This window comes from Salvelinus namaycush, chromosome 4, assembly GCF_016432855.1.
Source record: "Salvelinus namaycush isolate Seneca chromosome 4, SaNama_1.0, whole genome shotgun sequence".
NCBI classification, from domain to species: domain Eukaryota; kingdom Metazoa; phylum Chordata; class Actinopteri; order Salmoniformes; family Salmonidae; genus Salvelinus; species Salvelinus namaycush.
The window spans coordinates 79064156-79086469 of NC_052310.1; the positions used below are offsets into that span (position 1 = coordinate 79064156).

Genomic DNA, 22314 nt, shown 5'->3' on the forward strand with positions numbered 1-22314 from the left:
AGGTGAGATCTTGCATGGAGCCCCAGACCGAGGGTGATTGACTGTCATCTTGAACTTCTTCCATTTTTTAATAATTGCGCCAACAGTTGTTGCCTTCTCACCAAGCTGCTTGCCTATTGTCCTGTAGCCCATCCCAGCCTTGTGCAGGTCTACAATTTTATCCCTGATGTCCTTACACAGCTCTCTGGTCTTGGCCATTGTGGAGAGGTTGGAGTCTGCTTGATTGAGTGTGTGGACAGGTGTCTTTTATACAGGTAACGAGTTCAAACAGGTGCAGTTAATACAGGTAATGAGTGGAGAACAGGAGGGCTTCTTAAAGAAAAACTAACAGGTCTGTGAGAGCCGGAATTCTTACTGGTTGGTAGGTGATCAAATACTTATGTCATGCACTAAAATGCTAATTAATTACTTAAAAATCATACAATGTGATTTTCTGGATTTTTGTTTTAGATTACGTATCTCACAGTTGAAGTGTACCTATTATAAAAATTACAGACCTCTACATGCTTTGTAAGTAGGAAAACCTGCAAATTCGGCAGTGTACCAAATACTTGTTCTCCCCACTGTATTACTACTGCTACTTCAAGGTAAGCTCCAATATTGGCAGAAGTCACTAGTAGGATGGTTCACGAACAATCAATGAAAGAGAAAGCTTAACGACTACAACCCAAACCCCCATGTGAATAATCCTCTCACCACTTCTATGTAAGCCAGATGTTTGATTACAGTCTTCTATAAAGGATTATGTTAATACTTACGTATGTCAGTGTGATGCATGTTTTATAAGTCTCTCTCTTTCAGGCTAGCAATGGCCAGTGGTACCAGTTGAATGACTCCTCTGTGTTGGTCAGTGACATTAGGTCAGTCCTCAACCAGCAGGCTTACGTCCTCTTCTACATCAGGTGAGATCCCATTCACTGTGTATTGTACACCCTGTCAACCAAGGGGAGCGTTGTTTGAATGGTGTAAAATATTGGCATGTTAAAGCATTGTGTTGGACCACGCAACAGTTCTGCGCAGGTTGTTTTCCCTTTGTGGTTGAGTTTTTTGATCTGTCATGGGTGCTGCCTGTTCTGGCCACAAGGTCACCTGATCTGAAGAACGGAGGGGACTACAATCACACGTGCCGGACCCCGGGGCCCCTCGGCCAGTCGTCCCCCCGCCCCATCCTCACACCCCGGGTCAACATTGGGCCACGGCACACCAACACTGGCTTCATAGGGCCACAGCTGCCCCCACACATGGCCAAGGTACAGCCTAAACACACCAGCTTTTGCACAATCTGTTCAGAGGCAAGATGTTTAGTAAGAGCCTGTAACCAATGTGTGTGTGTGTGTGTGTGTCCCCAAGAACCTCTTTCACGTCAATGGGAATGGCTCGCTAAGTGACTACCCCTCTGGCTCTAAGCCCAGCACCAGCAGTGACAGCAGCATGGGAAAGACTAGCTACAGCCCGCTCGCCACCTCTTCCTCCCATCCTCTCAGCCGTCCCACAGGCATCCCTGACCCCGCCAAGCGCCAGAAGCTCTCCTTCTTCATCGGTCAGGGCAAACAGATCCGCCCCTCATCATCCTCTTACGTCCAGCCGTCCTCTTCGTCACAGTCTACATCAGACATGTCTACGCCCCGGGATCCCCACGTTAACGGCACTCCCTCCGGTAACAGAAACGGTCACGGGGCGTCGTTCCTGGTGCCGTACGGCCAGGAGTCGTCTGAGGAGTCGGACCAGGAGGGAGGCAGTGGTCTGGGGAATGGCACGGCTAAGCCTCACATTAACGGGAGGAAGGGAGAGACCGTCTACGGCCCCGTCCCCAGAGTGCTGGCCCTCAAGACCAACGGCATCGGTAACGGCCAGGCTACCATGCACCGTAACGGGACCAACAGCTTCTCCAAACTCAGCCAGAACGGACACCACAACATCAATGACATCAAACACCCTGAGAAGGTACCTATACTCAGTCGACACACATTTTAAATACTTCACTGAACTCCACAAATCACATTAGCAAAAGGATTCACACAAACACCTGTGTACTCATTATGTGTGTGTTGTTGTGCAGATCCACGGTAACGGTCATGCGATGTCGCCCGCTTTGGGTTCCAGCATGTCTAATGGGGCGGAGGCTCACCACAGTGGCCCAAGGTGAGCGTGATCAAATCCTCTTCTTTTGATCCACTTTGCTTGATGATTTGAAGATCCAGTAATTCATGAAATGTTGTTTTTCTACAGCAAAGAGGTGTATTGCGCCACCCCCAGCCAGGCCAGCACCTCTCAAGGCCTGCACAGTGCCGACATCGACAGCCGCCTCTCCCTCACCCCAGAGAAAATGGCTAAAACTCACTCTGGCCCCCTCCCTCACCACGCACCATCAGCCGCTGCTAAACCTCCATCCTCATTGGCTGATGTTGGAGCTAAACCACTTACCGACGCCTTGAGGGAATCCAGCTCCAACCTTGGGGTCTTATTCCTCCAGCCCACCCCCCGCGCCCTCAGTACCCCAGTCGCCCCAGCCCTCTCCGGACCAGGCCTGGGAGCCACGAAAGGCCTCGGAGCCCCACACAGGGGACCTGGGGAGGACGTCATAGAGACCCAGAACAGCCCAGCTGCAGGGCTGGATGGAAAGCCCAGCTCCAAAGAGGGAAGAGACCAGATGTACTCTTCCGATCGGGAGGAGAAAGGCAGGTTGAACTCTTCCGATCGGGATAAGGAGAAAGGCAGGTTGAACTCTTCCGATCGGGATAAGGAGAAAGGCAGGTTGAACTCTTCCGATCGGGATAAGGAGAAAGGCAGGTTGAACTCTTCCGATCGGGATAAGGAGAAAGGCAGGTTGAACTCTTCCGATCGGGATAAGGAGAAAGGCAGGTTGAACTCTTCCGATCGGGATAAGGAGAAAGGCAGGTTGAACTCTTCCGATCGGGATAAGGAGAAAGGCAGGTTGAACTCTTCCGATCGGGATAAGGAGAAAGGCAGGTTGAACTCTTCCGATCGGGATAAGGAGAAAGGCAGGTTGAACTCTTCCGATCGGGATAAGGAGAAAGGCCGACTACATTCTTCGGACCGCGATAGGGATCGAGACCGGCTGTACTCTTCTGACCGGGATAAAGACGGAGAAGGGGATAGGTACCACCGGGACAGGAGCCGTGAACGCAACCGGGACCATGACTCAGACCGGCACCGGCGAGACCACCGAGACAGAGACTACCACCGGTCGTACCGGGACCGCTCGCTCAGCCGGGACAGACACCGGAACTGGGAGTCTGAGGCATTCCTCTCACAGCGACGCTATCACCCCAGAGAGAGGGACAGGGACCGCTGTCACCACCATTACCACCACAGAACGAGAGAGGACAGGAATAGGGACAGGAGGGAGCACAGCCACCACAGCCTCCCACACAGAGAGGAGCTTCATGGACGCTCAAGGTGGAGGGATGAAGGTAAAGAGAGGGGTTACCACCCTTCACAGGAGACCCCTCTGCCCACCCCACTGAGCTCCAGCACCAAGCCCAGTCAGTCCCTACCTCGCCCAGCCCTTTCCCCAGCCAGACCAGCCCTGGAGAAACGACCCGAGCCTCACAGAGAGGAGAGAAAGGACAGCTCTGAGGAGCGTCGGGCCAAGAAACCCAAGAAGAGCAAGAAGAAGAAGTCCAAGGACAGAGAGAGGCACCGAGAGAATAGGTAAGGCAGTCTTTCTTCTCTCTTAAACCTCCACAATGAGACAATGTCAGATAAAGTAACAACTGATCTATATTAACTCTGACCTGGGTGTTCTTTCTTCCAGGACCTTTGACGTGGATTCCTCTGACAGGGCAGCCGACGGCAGCAGTTCCTCCAAACACAAGAAAAGTAGGAGGTATGACACTGACACGGAGGATGAGAAGTCGGGGGGTGAGATCCGCTCTACCCAGAGTTCCGAGGGGCACCGTGACCCCAATGCCCCCCGGGAGGGTCGCAGGGCAAGCAGCAGCGACGATGAGAGGGCGAGCAAGAAGCAACGTTACCAGGACGATGGCTATGACAACAGCTACCCCAAGAAACGGCATCGCGCCGATGACAACGACCGCTCCTTCTCCTCTCGTGATGGATCACCAACAGCAGCTCCTCAAAACGCATCGCACTGCCACTTCAACAAACACACAGGTAAAAAAACAAGCAGATGTGGTTTCTATAGGTGCAGTTGTTTCTCACTGTGTTAATCTATCATTTTGACCATAATGTTTTGTCGTAGGTAATGGCTTAGGTCAACCCAATGGAAACTCCCACGAATGTTCTACCAATGGACTGTACAATGACCTTAGACAGTAGATTTTCTCTGTTCGACCAGAGACACAGAACAATGTAAGTATCTTTCCTTTGCCTCTGTCTTACTCTCAGAATCTCTATGCTTGACTGCATGGTTATGAGTGGAAAAACAGGAGCCGGTTTCAACTCATCTTGATTGTGTAAAGACTGATGGGACTGTCTGCAAACCTGACATCTTTCCCTCTCATTGCAGACTTGGAATACTTTACTTTAAATATCAACCTTTATATAAAAGTGAAATTCAACAGCAACAGGAATGTCATCCCAAATATTTGAACGTGGTGCTGTATTATTGGGAATATACTGTATTTTTACCACATGAGAAATTAAGATTACTAGATTTTTTTTCAAATTCACTCTTCAGCGGTGTACACTTGTCACTCAATGTACATTATGATGAATAAGCTGCACAGTGGAAGACTCAGGACTTTGTTCAAACGAGACTTATTCCTCCTCGGAGAACTGATCAACTGGTGAAATAATCCAAAAAGAGGAAGACAAATAGTTCTTGCCTAGGAGATGAACTGTTTGTCACCATTATCCACATATCTGTATAGGTGGAGGTATAAAACCTCTCTCTGATGGAGTGAGTAGTGTCTGGAGGAGACTGTTGTGACTACGTGTGTACTTAACACAACTCCACCTACCCTGGAGACTTCAGGACAGCTCTTTTTACTTTCTAAAGCCTAAGATCATCCCTCTGAATCCTTCACAGGAGAAGAACGATTTCCCTCCCTCTCACTGAGATTTCCAATTCTTTTAACTTGTTATTCAAGCATTTAAAAAAGCTGAACAATAATCATGTTACCACTTATGGCTTTGGACCTATGTTTCTGCTTTTTTTTATTTTTTATTCTGTTTTCTAGCATCCATAAGAAATACTGTGAATTTAATTTTGAACTGTACTATCAGTTTTTTTTATACATAAGTCCTGTATCAGGAATACAAATAGAGAATAGTTTTGTTTTAGAGAATTACCACGACGCAATTTAGACCTTGTTCTATGGACACAAGTCAGTGAAATGGGTAGGATGGTTTGCTTGGGTTTTTTTCTAACTAAAAAGACAACATGTTCATGTTAACACATTTTTAGTTCTACAATAGCATGTCAAATTTATACATTGTACAAGGTATATAAAAAGCCGTAAATACATTTGCTAATGTCAAAGTAACTCATCTTACATTGTTTGTTGGAGTGAAAGCTGTTGATTAACTGGGCATGTACACACAGATGGGAATAGTGTCTGCCTTTGTATTGGACGGATGAAGTCCGTTCTCTGAATTTTGGTAAAATATTTTGCATATGAGTGATTGTTTAATTGATTGCTTTTAAGCTCGTCAGATAAGACTGTTGAAACACTCTGGATTCAAGGCCAACAGTCGTAAGGTCATTTTTCATATTGTTTCCAGGTTACACAATGACAGTGAGGGAGTTCAAACCAGGACCTGGGTACTCAGTTCATAGTCACATGTCAGACTGGTCAGTGACACAGGAGAATATCTGAACATTCTATTTTATTCAAAATCCTCACGAGTTGAAAGGCTCCTGCAATGCTGAGAATCTTGTGAACTTTTACACAACTTGGACCTGTAGAAAGTTCACTGATCTGTCAGTCTCACCCTGGGGCGCTCTTTAGTCTGGATCACTGAAGAGTTACAGAATGCGCGATAGAAATAGAAAGGTAATTTCCGATTAAGCCGACATGTGTGTTCACCGTACATGCAGTCACCACTAACGCAGGAACATTGCCTTTAAATTTCAATCATGACACTGAACTTCAGCGATACAGATTGAGTAAAGCCCCTAGTGAGGAGTTGTTTCACCATGTGAAACCCAGCTGGCTTGGCTGTTACGTCATTATCTGTTTATCTTCCTCCATTTGCTCTGAGGAGTTGGAGTTCTTCCACTGCAGTATGTACTCTGTAATGCTCAACTTTAAGCAGGTGTAGGCTAGCCATAACTTTTACATGCTACAGAAACACAAATTATAAACATTATGTACAGTGTATATACACACACAATGTAAAGATGAAAAAACATTTTTGTAATTAGAGAAAATGTGAAAAACAAATTATTTATAGCAGTGGACTTTGAATCAATACATAAACTAGTTTTAGATAACTGCCCCACAAACATGACAATGTATTATAGCTCTAAGACAAAATGGCGTCACATCTCCTTCACCATAGAGATCTCTCTGGCATGGGCGTCTCATTGTTAAACAGAAACTGAAAAAAAATAAAAACCATCCCTATTGTATTAGTGTCAATCGTTTCAGGGGTGGAAAATCAGACCAGCTGATTCATAAATTGAGGCTCTTCTGACATTTAAATCATACTCGACTCACGCACTAGAGGGCAACAATATCCATGCTTATATGGCTGGGGGAAGCACAGACCATACGGTTTCTCAGTGTCCTCACAATACTGTACATTCACACTTCATAGAATTTACAGTTGTGTGAATTGTATTCACACATACATCTGAAAAGAAACTGATGACCAAAATATCAAGTGCCCTTCCCCATCTTGTCCTTTATCCATACTGATGAAGTGGAGAGGTGTAGCATCCAAAGTCAATTCCCCACTACATCCCCTTACCCTGGTCTCTGCTGTGGCCATGCAGCCATGTGTCCTGTCCCTGGGCTGAGTGAAAGAGACCCCCCTGGTCTCCTGGACAGACCGGGGTCTATGCTGGTATCGCTGATGATGGGAAGGGTGTGGCCAGGCGCTCCTCCTCACTTCTTATTGGCTATTCTCCGCTTCCTGGTTGCCAGCATGTCATAGAAAGGATCCCTGCTGATGCTTGCTCTGCAGAAAGAAGAGATTGGTTATGAAAAATAGACAATGGTTGTGTATTACAGTAGCCTATGTACGTCTTCATGAGCAGGCGAGGGAATAGTTTCCCCCGCTTTACCCTTCATGAGCAGGCGGGGGAATAGTTTCCCCAGCTTTACCCTTCATGAGCAGGCAGGGGAATAGTTTCCCCAGCTTTACCCTTCATGAGCAGGCAGGGGAATAGTTTCCCCAGCTTTACTACATTCAGTATCAGCACAGTTCACATTTTAACCTACATTGTTGTCAAAGAAAAACATTGCATTGCAGCATTCTGCTCTGACAGAGGACCTCAACAGAGCTGTAACACAATCAAGCGGTTTCTTATTTGTATTTATTATGGATCCCCATTAGTTCCTGCCAAGGCAGCAGCTACTCTTCCTGGGGTTTATTATGGCTCCCCATTAGTTCCTGCCAAGACAGCAGCTACTATTCTTGGGGTCCATCAAAATGAAAGCAGTTATACATTCACAACACACTAAAGTGTGTGCCCTCAGGCCCCTACTCTATATCTACAAAATCCATGGGTACGTGTATAGTGCGTATGTTATCGTGCGTTTGTATGCATGTGTCTATGTTTGTGTTGCTTCACAGTTCCCGCTGTTCCAAAAGGTGTATTTTTATCTGTTATTTTTTTAAATCTAATTTTACTGCTTGCATGAGTTACTTGATGTGGAATAGAGTTCCATGTAGTCATGGCTCTATGTAGTACTTCCCAAATTCTGTTCTGGACATGGGAACTGTGAAGAGACGTCTTGTGGCATGTCTTGTGGGGTATGCATGGGTGTCCGAGCTGTGCGCCAGTAGTTCAAAACAGACACCTTGGTGCATTCAACATGTCAATACCTCTCATAAATACAAGTAGTGATGAAGTCAATCTCTCCTCCACTTTGAGCCAGGAGAGATTGACATGCAAATTATTAATGTTAGCTCTCTGTGTACATCCAAAGGCCAGCCGTGCTGCCCCGTTCTGAGCCAATTTACATTTTCCCAAGTCCCTCTTTGTGGCACCTGACCACACGACTGAACAGTTGTCACAAAACCACGGCCTGTAGGACCTGCCTTGTTGATAGTGCTGTTAAGGTAGAGCGGCGCTTTATTATGGACAGACTGCTACCCATCTTAGCTACTGTTGTATCAATAGGTTTTGACCATGACCGTTTACAATCCAGGGTTACTCCAAGCAGTTTAGTCATCTCAACTTGCTCAATCACCACATTATTCATTACAAGATTTAGTCGAGGTTTAGGGTTTAGTGAATGATTTGTCCCAAATATAATGCTTTTAGTTTTTGAAATATTTAGGAGTAACTTATTCCTTGTCACCCATTCTGAAACTAACTGCAGCTCTTTGTTAAGTGTTGCAGTGATTTCAGTCGCTGTAGTAGCTGACGTATAGTGTTGAGTCATCCGCATACAGACACTCAAAGCCAGTGGCATGTCATTAGTAAAAATTTAAAAAAGTTGACAGGACAACAGGTGTTTTCTTTGGTACATTAGTGCAGACTGTCTAGACTATAATACACCCATATTTTCCCTTGGAGACTGCAGAGGGGAAAACCCATAGAGGTCCAAGCCTTGCATCCAACGGGACTGTAATAGGGCTAAGTAATTCACTGCTTTCCTGGCAGTAGGAACACAGGACATGCTGGGATGGCCATTCGGTGTGTGTATCATGCTGACCACAGGGGAGACTGAAGCGGACTCAGAGTACAGAGGGTGTATGTGAGGTAAAGCAACTCAGGTCTGGCCTCTTCTGCACAGTCTGTCACACTGTCTCAGTCTGACAGCTACAACACAATGAAGAGGCCTATAAAGTTGACCTACGGCTGATATTTCATACAGGGCTGGTATGGACTAGGAGTGGCACTGGTTTCCCAATTCTCCCACTGTAAACTCATTTTCCAACACCCCATCTAAAGTTATGATAATTGCAGAACTAAAGTTGACATAATCATCATGTTCCCCTGTGTATTGCATCCACTTCATCCAAACAAGCTTGCCAGTAAGGTTGTGGCACGAGCAGAAAAATCTATTCTGTTGGTTCTAATGGAAACCCAGCGTTCAATCGTAATGGTGTTTCTATATCTTCATGCCTGATGAGAGCATCATTTAATATGATTTCCCCAGCTGATATTGATCATTGGAAAGCTCAGCTGAGAAGAGCTATGATCAATCACCCTCTGGGTCCAATTTAACAGAGCACTTTCATCATTCCTTCTCTCCTTAACTAGACAGCATTAGTGTCTGATAAATAGTGTGGATTTTGCAAAAACACGAAGAGGAACGAATTGAGGCTGAATGCCTACAGGACAATCTACAGGGCTTTATCAAACAGAAACCCATTTAACCTCCAGAGAACTCAGATCAACTCTGAGCCCAGTCTTGTCTACCGCACACTGAGAAAGTGAGCCTCAGCCATATGGGTTAGTCTGTCACACAGTTACATCAAAGAGTTCACACATGGTCATGGTGCTTTGTGTGAAGACCAACCCATCTTCAAAGAAGTGTCAGTGGATACATACATACTGGTTTAATCCTAGTTTTGCCATCGAATCGTTGAGATTCACTGGTGTCTCCTAGCAGATGACTATGGGCTTTGGACCCTGGTGAGTAATATCTGTTGTGTTTACATGGGGGTAAAACTCCCAAAACATGAGGTGGGTTATATACAAAAACATACTTGATGGATTTGATCCACTCCTCCTTCTCCTCTGTGGTGGGCGCTGATATCCTGTACACTGTGTGGTTGCCCTCAACGACCCGGCCGTCCGCCTCAGTCTTACACGCCTTGATCAACGAACCCTTGTGGTTGGGGTTGTAGAGCTCGAAACAGTTCTGATTGGACGACAGCGTCCAAAAGAGAGAGAGGTGAGAGTACAGAACTAGTTACGGTGAAGATAATTAATTAGTTACAGTGAAGAGGGACAGTTAGTCCTGTTGAAGAGGGACAGTTAGTCCCGGTGAAGAGTGTTACAGTGAAGGGGGACAGTTAGTCCCGGTGAAGAGGGACAGTTAGTCCCGGTGAAGAGGGTCTAGAAGTGTTCAGTGCTTTATTAGCCCTTTCTTAGAAAGTGTTTCAGTATATTTTGAGGAACTTACAGGTTTCCTGGGCTCATCCACCTCTCTTACACTGAGGTTCTCCAAAGGAATGATCCCACGAGGTTCCTTGTCCTGCAGACGTGAAGAACACATTCATTTATTTAATATGTAGCCAGACAGCATATACTTACAGGCCAATTGTTTTGTGCTGATGGTTCAATAACTAAAACACATGTGAATAAAACCCACATTACAAATAAGTGTGTATAAATCAGCAATATTTGGACAATATTCTATTGTATGAGGAAGTTACTTAAGTGAGAAGTAACATCCTACAGTGGGTTTCTATTGTGTCTGGGAGGCTCTGCAGCCTGGGGGGGGGGGGGGGGGGGGTCTGGGGGCTGAGGAGACCTTGAGGAACAGAACAGCCCGGTCTTTCTCTTAATGAGAGAACACAGCAGGGAGGTGACGTCCAGGGACTGGGCTCAATCCTGGTAGTGGGCTCTAAGCTGTGGTGTGTTGGGGCTGTACTCTCATCAGTGAATATAGGATAATGGGGGGGGGGTTTGGGCTAGGCCAGATGTGTAACAGACCTCCCAGATGGTTCCATGCATCGTGTTAATTGCTGGACCATGGTGCATTTAGGTCAAAGGGCCAGGCTGCATCTGCTGCAGAGGTCTGTCATTGATAAAACCACACACTAACTTACCGTTGTGTATTCAAAGTAGTACAGGCAGTTGTCAGTCAGAATGAACCACCGTCTCTTCCAGGTCTTCACTCTTCCACCTGTAGAGAAATATACCAGACATGTTGAGTAACAAGAGTTACATCCTGAAAGAGAGACATGTTGAGTAACAAACCACAGACAGAGAAGAGCCAATGGCCAAGCCATGCGGAGAGGCAGTGCTGTAGGCTACACAGCCAATGAGGTGATACATTTTTATCTGCAATACTAACCGTAATGTATAGAGTTGACCTGATTTCCTATATTCTACATGACAATGATATCTGTTCTAGGCAATCTATTTCAACTGAATGTTGTGTAATGCTGCACCCTCCTGAATAGACCCTAGCATGGCATGTGGATGCTAATCTCTTGGGCCTATACAATACTATGGGAAAGGGTTTAGATGGAGGCTGCTTAAATGTCAACCTTTCAGCAACCAGCAAAGCCTTTCTCATAGACTAATTTCAGTGCAAACTGCAACAGCAATTATGAAAATTTCCTTTGAGACTCAATGTTGAGACAGACAGACTAGCCAATAGTCCAGCCCTCAGACCTTAGGGTAGGGTACTCTTCCTATCTGATTGGCAGTCTGTCCATTAGGCTGGTTCAATCAGGGGCCCAATATCCCCCCTCCCGCCCCTCAGCCTCCCTAGAGGTCCCAAAGTAGTGCAGGTATTGCTTGTGAAAACAGTCAAAATGTGGGTTCAATTTGGGAAGAAATCCCAGAAATGCAGCCGGAGCTGGGGAGCGTGGTTCATTGGTCAGGGGTGGCAATGCATTCAGACTGACATCACAGTATACCCAGCCCACTGCATAATAAAGACATTTGCCTCTTAAAAGTGATGCATCTTAATTTTATTTCATTATTTTGCAGATATAAAGTGAAAAGAGAGGGACATTTACTCATTCTGCATTTCTGTAACAATACACTAGTAAGCGAGTTTACTGCAATGAGTTTACTTGTTTAAATTCCTGTTCAAGTACTAACAATCAATACAAAATGGGGATGTGGTCCCACTTCATAGAAGCATTCATCATAGTCTGAACTCAGTTCTTTTCACTTGGCCAAATCCCTCTCTGTACCGGGAAGCCAGTCTGTCCGACCAACCAGGGAGTGTAAGGAACAGAATGAGTAACAAGATACAATTCTCAGACGCTGTATTTTTTCAGGAAGAATATCTCCTCACGATATGGAGTTAGCATTAACTCTTCTCTCCTTGAGTCAAGCCTTTGTCAGCAGATAAATGCAGATAATTCTCTACAGTTGTCCAGATTAAGGATTATTTGAGTTTGTTAATTAAACAAAAATGATGCAAGCCATCAATAATCCATGTAATTATAAAGTAATACTATGACTACTATAGTATTACTATACTTTACGGGGTAGATCAGGGCATAGAAACACGAGCAATGGACATTAGACTAGTGGGAATCTGTCCTTTGGTCCAAATTTGAGATTTTTGGTTCCAACCGCTGTGTCTTTGTGAGATGCACAGTAGGTGAACGGATGATCTCCACATGTATGGTTCCAACTGAAGTATGGAGGTGGTGGTGTGGGGGTGCTTTGCTGGTGACACGGTCTGTGATTTATTTAGAATTCAAGGCACACTTAACCAGCATGACTACCACAGCATTCTGCAGCGATACGCCATCCCATCTGGTCTGCACTTAATCCCACTATCATTTGTTTTTCAACAGGACAATGACCCCAAAAACACATCCAGGCTGTGTAAGGGCTATTTGACCAAGAAGGAGAGTGATCGAGTGCTGCATCAGATGACCTGGCCTCCACAATCATCCGACATCATCCTAAACCATCTCAAATTGGGTTGAGTTGGACTGCAGAGTGAAGGAAAAGCAACCAACAAGTGCTCAGCATGTGGGAACTCCTTCGAGACTGTTGGAAAAGCATTCCTCATGAAGCTGGTTGAGAGAATGCCAAGAGTGTGCAAAGCTGTCATCAAGGCAAAGGGTGGCTACTTTGAAAAACAAATCTAAATATATTTTAGATTGAACAATTATTTAGTTACTACATGATTCCATATGTGTCATTTCATTGTTTTGATGTCTTCACTATTATTCTACAATGTAGAAAATAGTAAAAATAAAGAAAAACCCTTGAATGAGTAGGTGTGTCCAAACTTTTGACTGGTACTTTTGAGTGCCTTTGGAAAGTATTCAGACCCCTTGACTTTTTCCACATTTTATGTTACAGCCTTATCCTAATTAGATTAAGTTAAAGTCCTCAGCAATCTACACACAATACCTCATAATGACAAAGCGAAAACAGGTTTAGAAATGTTTGCTCATTTATTTACATAAGTATTTCAGAACCTTCGCTATGAGACTCGAAATTGAGCTCAGGTGCATCCTGTTTCTATTGATCATCCTTGAGATGTTTCTACAACTTGATTGGAGTCCACCTGTGGTAAATTCAATTGATTGGACATGGTTTGGAAAGGCAAACACCTGTCTACATAAGGTCCCACAGTTGCCAGTGCATGTCAGAGCAAAAACCAAGCCATGAGGTTGAAGGAATTGTCTTGTGGAGGTCCGAGACGGGATTGTGTCGAGGCACAGATCTGGGGAAGGATACCAAAACATTCCTACAACATTGAAGGTCCCCAAGAACACAGTGGCCTCGTCATTCTTACATGCAAGAAGTTTGGAACCATCAACTCTTCCTGGAGCTGGCTGCCCGGCCAAACTGAGCAATCTGGGGAGAAAGGCCTTGGTCAGGGGAGGTGAAGAACCCGATGGTCACTCTAGAGCTCTGTCAGAGTTCCTCTGTGGAGATGGGAGAACCTTCCAGAATGACAACCATCTCTGCAGCACTCCACCAAATCAGGCCTTTATGGTAGAGTGGCCAGACAGAAGCCACTCCTCAGTAAAGGGCACATGACAGCCAGCTTGGAGTTTGCCAAAAGGCACCTAAAGGTGTCTCAGAACATGAGAAACAAGAATCTCTGGTCTGATGAAACCAAGATTGAACTCTCTGGCCTGAATGCCAAGCATCACGTCTGTAGGAAACCTGGCACCATCCCTACGGTGAAGCATGGTGGTGGCAGCATCATGCTGTGGGGATGTTTTTCAGCAGCAGGGACTGGGAGACTAGTCAGTATTGAGGGAAAGATGAACAGAGCAAAAGTATAGAGAGATCCTTGATGAAAACCTGCTATAGAGCGCTCAGGGCCTCAGACTGGGGCGAAGGTTCAGCTTCCACCAACAGAACAACAGGACAACAGCCAAGACAATGCAGGAGTGCCTTCAGGACAAGTCTCTGAATGTCCTTGAATGGCCCAGCCAGAGCACTGGACTTTAACCTGATCAAACATCTCTGGAGAGACCTGAAAATTAGCTGTGCAGCGACGCTCCCCATCCAACCACAGAACTGTAGAGAAGAATGGGAGAAATTCCCCAAATACAGGTGTGCCAAGCTTGTAGCGTCATACCCAAGAAGACTCGAGGCTGTAATCGCTGCCAAAGGTGCTTCAACAAAGTACTGAGTAAAGGGTCTGAATAATTATGTCAATGTAATATCAGTTTACACATTTATGAATTAGCACAAATTTCTAAACAACCTGTTTTTGCTTTGTCATTATTAATGAGCGAAAAAAAACTATCCATTTTAGAATAAGGCTGTAATGTAACAAAATGTGAAAAAAGTCAAGGGGTCTGAACACTTTCCGAAGGCACTGTAACTACCTGACAGGCTGCAGTAATGACCCATTTAACTACCTGACAGGCTGCAGTAATGACCCATTTAACTACCTGACAGGCTGCAGTAATGACCCATTTAACTACCTGACAGGCTGCAGTAATGACCCATTTAACTACCTGACAGGCTGCAGTATTGACCCATTTAACTACCTGACAGGCTGCAGTATTGACCCATTTAACTACCTGACAGGCTGCAGTAATGACCCATTTAACTACCTGACAGGCTGCAGTATTGACCCATTTAACTACCTGACAGGCTGCAGTAATGACCCATTTAACTACCTGACAGGCTGCAGTATTGACCCATTTAACTACCTGACAGGCTGCAGTAATGACCCATTTAACTACATCATAAAAACCAAGGTGGCTAACAGGCAGCTCCTTCCAAAAGGATGCTAAAATTAGCATACAGATGTAATGCATGCAACTCCGAGTGGAAAACAAACTAAAATGATCTGGCAAGCGCAGCCGGTGGGATGGAAAAAGGGGGATCCCAATGGATAGATAGAGGTTTCATCCAAAATGGCACTCTGTTCTCTACAATATAGTGCCCTATTTTCACCAGTAGTGCACTATATAGGAGGCCATTTGAGACGCACCCAGATAGGAGGAAGTAGGAAGCAGCAGTATGTGTTTGTGGCCTGGAGGGCAGCAGCAGCAGTATGTGTTTGTGGCCTGGAGGGCAGCAGCAGCAGTATGTGTTTGTGGCCTGGAGGGCAGCAGCAGCAGTATGTGTTTGTGGCCTGGAGGGCAGCAGCAGCAGTATGTGTTTGTGGCCTGGAGGGCAGCAGCAGCAGTATGTGTTTGTGGCCTGGAGGGCAGCAGCAGCAGTATGTGTTTGTGGCCTGGAGGGCAGCAGCAGTAGCATGTGTTTGTGGCCTGGAGGGCAGCAGCAGCAGCATGTGTTTGTGGCTTGGAGGGCAGCAGCAGCAGCATGCGTTTGTGGCCTGGAGGGCAGCAGCAGCAGTATGCGTTTGAGGCCTGGAGGGCAGCAGCAGCAGTATGCGTTTGAGGCCTGGAGGGCAGCAGCAGCAGTATGCGTTTGTGGCCTGGAGGGCAGCAGCAGCAGTATGTGTTTGAGGCCTGGAGGGCAGCAGCAGCAGCATGTGTTTGTGGCCTGGAGGGCAGCAGCAGCAGTATGTGTTTGAGGCCTGGAGAGCAGCAGCAGCAGTATGTGTTTGAGGCCTGGAGGGCAGCAGCAGCAGTATGTGTTTGAGGCCTGGAGGGCAGCAGCAGCAGTATGTGTTTGAGGCCTGGAGGGCAGCAGCAGCAGTATGTGTTTGAGGCCTGGAGGGCAGCAGCAGCAGCATGTGTTTGAGGCCTGGAGGGCAGCAGCAGCAGCATGTGTTTGTGGCCTGGAGGGCAGCAGCAGCAGTATGTGTTTGAGGCCTGGAGGGCAGCAGCAGCAGTATGTGTTTGTGGCCTGGAGGGCAGCAGCAGCAGCATGTGTTTGTGGCCTGGAGGGCAGCAGCAGCAGTATGTGTTTGAGGCCTGGAGAGCAGCAGCAGCAGTATGTGTTTGAGGCCTGGAGGGCAGCAGCAGCAGTATGGGTTTGAGGCCTGGAGGGCAGCAGCAGCAGTATGGGTTTGAGGCCTGGAGGGCAGCAGCAGCAGCATGTGTTTGAGGCCTGGAGGGCAGCAGCAGCAGTATGTGTTTCAGGCCTGGAGGGCAGCAGCAGCAGTATGCGTTTCAGGCCTGGAGGGCAGCAGCAGCAGTATGCGTTTCAGGCCTGGAGGGCAGCAGCAGCAGTATGCGTTTCAGGCCTGGAGGGCAGCAGCAGCAGTATGCGTTTCAGGCCTGGAGGGCAGCAGCAGCAGTATGTGTTTCAGGCCTGGAGGGCAGCAGCAGCAGTATGCGTTTCAGGCCTGGAGGGCAGCAGCAGCAGTATGCGTTTCAGGCCTGGAGGGCAGCAGCAGCAGTATGCGTTTCAGGCCTGGAGGGCAGCAGCAGCAGTATGCGTTTCAGGCCTGGAGGGCAGCAGCAGCAGTATGTGTTTCAGGCCTGGAGGGCAGCAGCAGCAGTATGTGTTTCAGGCCTGGAGGGCAGCAGCAGCAGTATGCGTTTCAGGCCTGGAGGGCAGCAGCAGCAGTATGTGTTTCAGGCCTGGAGGGCAGCAGCAGGAGGAACTCAGAACACCACATACTGTAGCATACAGAACACATTCTCCAAGTGCAAACCCATGACCAAAATTAAATAAATGCACCCCTTCCTTGGGCCTTATTTAAGCTAGATGCTATAATAACTAGGGCCCTGAGTTTTTCCTTGTCAGGTCACATGGGCTGGAAAAACTAACAAAGAAGCTAATAGATGAGCACTAACCAGCTAGCAGCGAATACATCTGTTGACTAAGAAGATTAACCGCTAGGTCTACATGTTAGCATGGGTCCTCAGGGAGGGAAGGTTGGGAGAAGTTGTCCCTAACCACAGATCTAGGATCAGTTTACGTCCACCCTCAATCCTAACCTTAACCAATATATTTGACCATGTATCAGTAGTTAGGGGCAACTTCTATTGGGATCGAGGAGGGGTACCTACCTCCTAGTGCAGAGTAAGAAGAAACAGCCAGTCACAGAACAGAAAGGTGACAAGTCAAAGGGTGTGAGTGAAAACAAGATTTAACAGTAAGGGCACAGTAAGTGCATAAACCAAGGACGGAGAGAGAAGCAGCTGAATCACACAGACCATGCTTGGAGTGAGAGAGAAAAGACAGGATGAGACAGTAGCGCAGAAATAATACGAGTTGTTTTTCACATTGCTAACATTAGATCATATCCTGAGATCATAGCCATCTGCACAAAAATGTCGTGAAGAAGGATAGGATATAGAATATTTGGAGTTATGTTGGTGAACCAAGTACCAAGATGTGGATTCTTTGGTCGTCACTCACCTAATTTCAGTAGCCATCCCTCTCTGTCAGGGTTGAAGAACGTATGTGTCAGATCGTTGCCATCGTCCTCTGGGATTTTGAAGGGCTCATTTTTTATGCTGTCAAATAAATTCTGTCAAATACAATACAAAAAGGTTGAGTAATGGAAAAAACATTTGCTCTACACACGCACGCAAACACACGCACACTCTCACCCTGAGTAGTTCCTCTGGCAGGTCTCCTCCCTCATTGATACCTCTGTTCATGGAGATGAATCGCTCTACAGGGGGCTTGTCTCTGACATTGGGGTTGTGCAGGCTGGTGTTCAACATAATGATGGCAAACGACAGCACATAACAGGTGTCTGCAGGAGGGAGAGAAGTAATGAATATTTAGTACTGATACACACCTCAGACATCTCTCTGCCTTTCACTGAGGTTAACCAAGGACGCCAGACACTAGTCAATTCATGAGTTTTGGGAAGAATTTTGTGGTAATTATCAATTATATCTGAAAATTGATCTAATAACAATAAACAACTTTTCTTCTTCTCTGCCCCCCTGCATGCATGAGACTACTACTAGTAGAGACTCAATACAGTAGATCAACCTGGTGACCCAGCAGGGAGTAGTCCACTGTTAGTACTACTAGTAGAGACTCAATACAGTAGATCAACCTGGTGACCCAGCAGGGAGTAGTCTACTGTTACTACTACTAGTAGAGACTCAATACAGTAGATCAACCTGGTGACCCAGCAGGGAGTAGTCTACTGTTACTACTACCAGTAGACTCAATACAGTAGATCAACCTGGTGACCCAGCAGGGAGTAGTCTACTGTTACTACTACTAGTAGAGACTCAATACAGTAGATCAACCTGGTGACCCAGCAGGGAGTAGTCTACTGTTACTACTACAAGTAGAGACTCAATACAGTAGATCAACCTGGTGGCCCAGCAGGGAGTAGTCTACTGTTACTACTACTAGTAGAGACTCAATACAGTAGATCAACCTGGTGACCCAGCAGGGAGTAGTCTACTGTTACTACTACTAGTAGAGACTCAATACAGTAGATCAACCTGGTGACCCAGCAGGGAGTAGTCTACTGTTACTACTACTAGTAGAGACTCAATACAGTAGATCAACCTGGTGACCCAGCAGGGAGTAGTCTACTGTTACTACTACCAGTAGAGACTCAATACAGTAGATCAACCTGGTGGCCCAGCAGGGAGTAGTCTACTGTTACTACTACCAGTAGAGACTCAATACAGTAGATCAACCTGGTGACCCAGCAGGGAGTCGTCTACTGTTACTACTACTACTAGAGACTCAATACAGTAGATCAACCTGGTGACCCAGCAGGGAGTAGTCTACTGTTACTACTACTAGTAGAGACTCAATACAGTAGATCAACCTGGTGACCCAGCAGGGAGTAGTCTACTGTTACTACTACTAGTAGAGACTCAATACAGTAGATCAACCTGGTGGCCCAGCAGGGAGTAGTCTACTGTTACTACTACTAGTAGACTCAATACAGTAGATCAACCTGGTGACCCAGCAGGGAGTAGTCTACTGTTACTACTACTAGTAGAGACTCAATACAGTAGATCAACCTGGTGATCCAGCATGGAGTAGTCTACTGTTACTACTACTAGTAGAGACTCAATACAGTAGATCAACCTGGTGATCCAGCAGGGAGTAGTCTACTGTTAGTACTACTAGTAGAGACTCAATACAGTAGATCAACCTGGTGGCCCAGCAGGGAGTAGTCTACTGTTACTACTACCAGTAGAGACTCAATACAGTAGATCAACCTGGTGACCCAGCAGGGAGTAGTCTACTGTTAGTACTACTAGTAGACTCAATACAGTAGATCAACCTGGTGACCCAGCAGGGAGTAGTCTACTGTTACTACTACTAGTAGAGACTCAATACAGTAGATCAACCTGGTGACCCAGCAGGGAGTAGTCTACTGTTACTACTACTAGTAGAGACTCAATACAGTAGATCAACCTGGTGGCCCAGCAGGGAGTAGTCTACTGTTACTACTACTACTAGAGACTCAATACAGTAGATCAACCTGGTGATCCAGCAGGGAGTCGTCTACTGTTACTACTACTAGTAGAGACTCAATACAGTAGATCAACCTGGTGATCCAGCAGGGAGTAGTCTACTGTTACTACTACTAGTAGAGACTCAATACAGTAGATCAACCTGGTGATCCAGCAGGGAGTAGTCTACTGTTACTACTACTAGTAGAGACTCAATACAGTAGATCAACCTGGTGATCCAGCAGGGAGTCGTCTACTGTTACTACTACTAGTAGACTCTCAATACAGTAGATCAACCTGGTGACCCAGCAGGGAGTAGTCTACTGTTACTACTACTAGTAGAGACTCAATACAGTAGATCAACCTGGTGACCCAGCAGGGAGTAGTCTACTGTTACTACTACTAGTAGAGACTCAATACAGTAGATCAACCTGGTGACCCAGCAGGGAGTAGTCTACTGTTACTACTACTAGTAGAGACTCAATACAGTAGATCAACCTGGTGACCCAGCAGGGAGTAGTCTACTGTTACTACTACTAGTAGAGACTCAATACAGTAGATCAACCTGGTGACCCAGCAGGGAGTAGTCTACTGTTACTACTACTAGTAGAGACTCAATACAGTAGATCAACCTGGTGGCCCAGCAGGGAGTAGTCTACTGTTACTACTACTAGTAGAGACTCAATACAGTAGATCAACCTGGTGACCCAGCAGGGAGTAGTCTACTGATACTACTACCAGTAGAGACTCAATACAGTAGATCAACCTGGTGGCCCAGCAGGGAGTAGTCTACTGTTACTACTACTAGTAGAGACTCAATACAGTAGATCAACCTGGTGATCCAGCAGGGAGTCGTCTACTGTTACTACTACTACTAGAGACTCAATACAGTAGATCAACCTGGTGACCCAGCAGGGAGTAGTCTACTGTTACTACTAGAGACTCAATACAGTAGATCAACCTGGTGACCCAGCAGGGAGTAGTCTACTGTTACTACTAGTAGTAGAGACTCAATACAGTAGATCAACCTGGTGACCCAGCAGGGAGTAGTCCACTGTTACTACTACTAGTAGACTCAATACAGTAGATCAACCTGGTGACCCAGCAGGGAGTAGTCTACTGTTACTACTACTAGTAGAGACTCAATACAGTAGATCAACCTGGTGACCCAGCAGGGAGTAGTCTACTGTTACTACTAGTAGTAGAGACTCAATACAGTAGATCAACCTGGTGATCCAGCAGGGAGTAGTCTACTGTTACTACTACTAGTAGACTCAATACAGTAGATCAACCTGGTGACCCAGCAGGGAGTAGTCTACTGTTAGTACTACTAGTAGAGACTCAATACAGTAGATCAACCTGGTGACCCAGCAGGGAGTAGTCCACTGTTACTACTACTAGTAGAGACTCAATACAGTAGATCAACCTGGTGATCCAGCAGGGAGTAGTCTACTGTTACTACTACTAGTAGACTCAATACAGTAGATCAACCTGGTGACCCAGCAGGGAGTAGTCTACTGTTAGTACTACTAGTAGAGACTCAATACAGTAGATCAACCTGGTGACCCAGCAGGGAGTAGTCCACTGTTACTACTACTAGTAGAGACTCAATACAGTAGATCAACCTGGTGACCCAGCAGGAAGTAGTCTACTGTTAGTACTACTAGTAGACTCAATACAGTAGATCAACCTGGTGACCCAGCAGGGAGTAGTCTACTGTTACTACTACTAGTAGAGACTCAATACAGTAGATCAACCTGGTGATCCAGCAGGGAGTAGTCTACTGTTACTACTACTAGTAGAGACTCAATACAGTAGATCAACCTGGTGATCCAGCAGGGAGTAGTCTACTGTTACTACTACTAGTAGACTCAATACAGTAGATCAACCTGGTGACCCAGCAGGGAGTAGTCTACTGTTACTACTAGAGACTCAATACAGTAGATCAACCTGGTGGCCCAGCAGGGAGTAGTCTACTGTTACTACTAGAGACTCAATACAGTAGATCAACCTGGTGGCCCAGCAGGGAGTAGTCTACTGTTACTACTAGAGACTCAATACAGTAGATCAACCTGGTGGCCCAGCAGGGAGTAGTCTACTGTTACTACTACTAGTAGAGACTCAATACAATAGATCAACCTGGTGACCCAGCAGGGGGTAGTCTACTGTTACTACTACTAGTAGAGACTCAATACAGTAGATCAACCTGGTGGCCCAGCAGGGAGTAGTCTCCTGTTACTACTAGAGACTCAATACAGTAGATCAACCTGGTGGCCCAGCAGGGAGTAGTCTACTGTTACTACTACTAGTAGAGACTCAATACAGTAGATCAACCTGGTGACCCAGCAGGGAGTAGTAGTCTACTGTTACTACTACTAGTAGAGACTCAATACAGTAGATCAACCTGGTGACCCAGCAGGGTGTAGTCTACTGTTACTACTACTAGTAGAGACTCAATAGAGTAGATCAACCTGGTGACCCAGCAGGGAGTAGTCTACTGTTACTACTAGAGACTCAATACAGTAGATCAACCTGGTGATCCAGCAGGGAGTAGTCTACTGTTACTACTACTAGTAGACTCAATACAGTAGATCAACCTGGTGACCCAGCAGGGAGTAGTCTACTGTTACTACTACTAGTAGAGACTCAATACAGTAGATCAACCTGGTGACCCAGCAGGGAGTAGTCTACTGTTACTACTACTAGTAGAGACTCAATACAGTAGATCAACCTGGTGACCCAGCAAGGGAGTAGTCTACTGTTAGTACTACAAGTAGA

General features: G+C 46.1%; 2 protein-coding genes across 6 annotated transcripts in view; one reads left to right on the forward strand and one right to left on the reverse strand.

Annotated features, from left to right (window-relative positions):
* The window catches only part of LOC120046844 (ubiquitin carboxyl-terminal hydrolase 42-like), a 38762-nt gene extending 26111 nt beyond the window's left edge, over nt 1-12651 (forward strand). For 2 of the 5 annotated variants that reach the window (XM_038992392.1, XM_038992393.1), the window contains exons 11-18: nt 802-902; nt 1085-1250; nt 1351-1944; nt 2060-2142; nt 2230-3675; nt 3779-4137; nt 4226-4335; nt 4493-6557. In XM_038992392.1, coding sequence (XP_038848320.1) covers nt 802-902; nt 1085-1250; nt 1351-1944; nt 2060-2142; nt 2230-3675; nt 3779-4137; nt 4226-4302 — 2826 coding nt within the window. In that variant the 3' untranslated portion in view covers nt 4303-4335; nt 4493-6557. Of the gene's footprint in view, nt 1-801; nt 903-1084; nt 1251-1350; nt 1945-2059; nt 2143-2229; nt 3676-3778; nt 4138-4225; nt 4336-4492; nt 6558-12600 lie in introns of those variants that run through there. The other 3 variants (XM_038992396.1, XM_038992394.1, XM_038992395.1) reach the window with 3 other exon arrangements.
* Nucleotides 6525-22314, reverse strand: part of LOC120046016 (cytohesin-3-like) — a 62663-nt gene continuing 46873 nt past the window's right edge. Inside the window, exons 2-8 of the mRNA XM_038990928.1 lie at nt 17704-17852; nt 17510-17621; nt 17158-17160; nt 10885-10961; nt 10236-10307; nt 9817-9971; nt 6525-7110 (exon numbers count right to left, since the gene is read on the reverse strand). Coding sequence (XP_038846856.1) covers nt 7038-7110; nt 9817-9971; nt 10236-10307; nt 10885-10961; nt 17158-17160; nt 17510-17621; nt 17704-17852 — 641 coding nt within the window. The 3' untranslated portion in view covers nt 6525-7037. The remainder of the gene's footprint in view (nt 7111-9816; nt 9972-10235; nt 10308-10884; nt 10962-17157; nt 17161-17509; nt 17622-17703; nt 17853-22314) is intronic.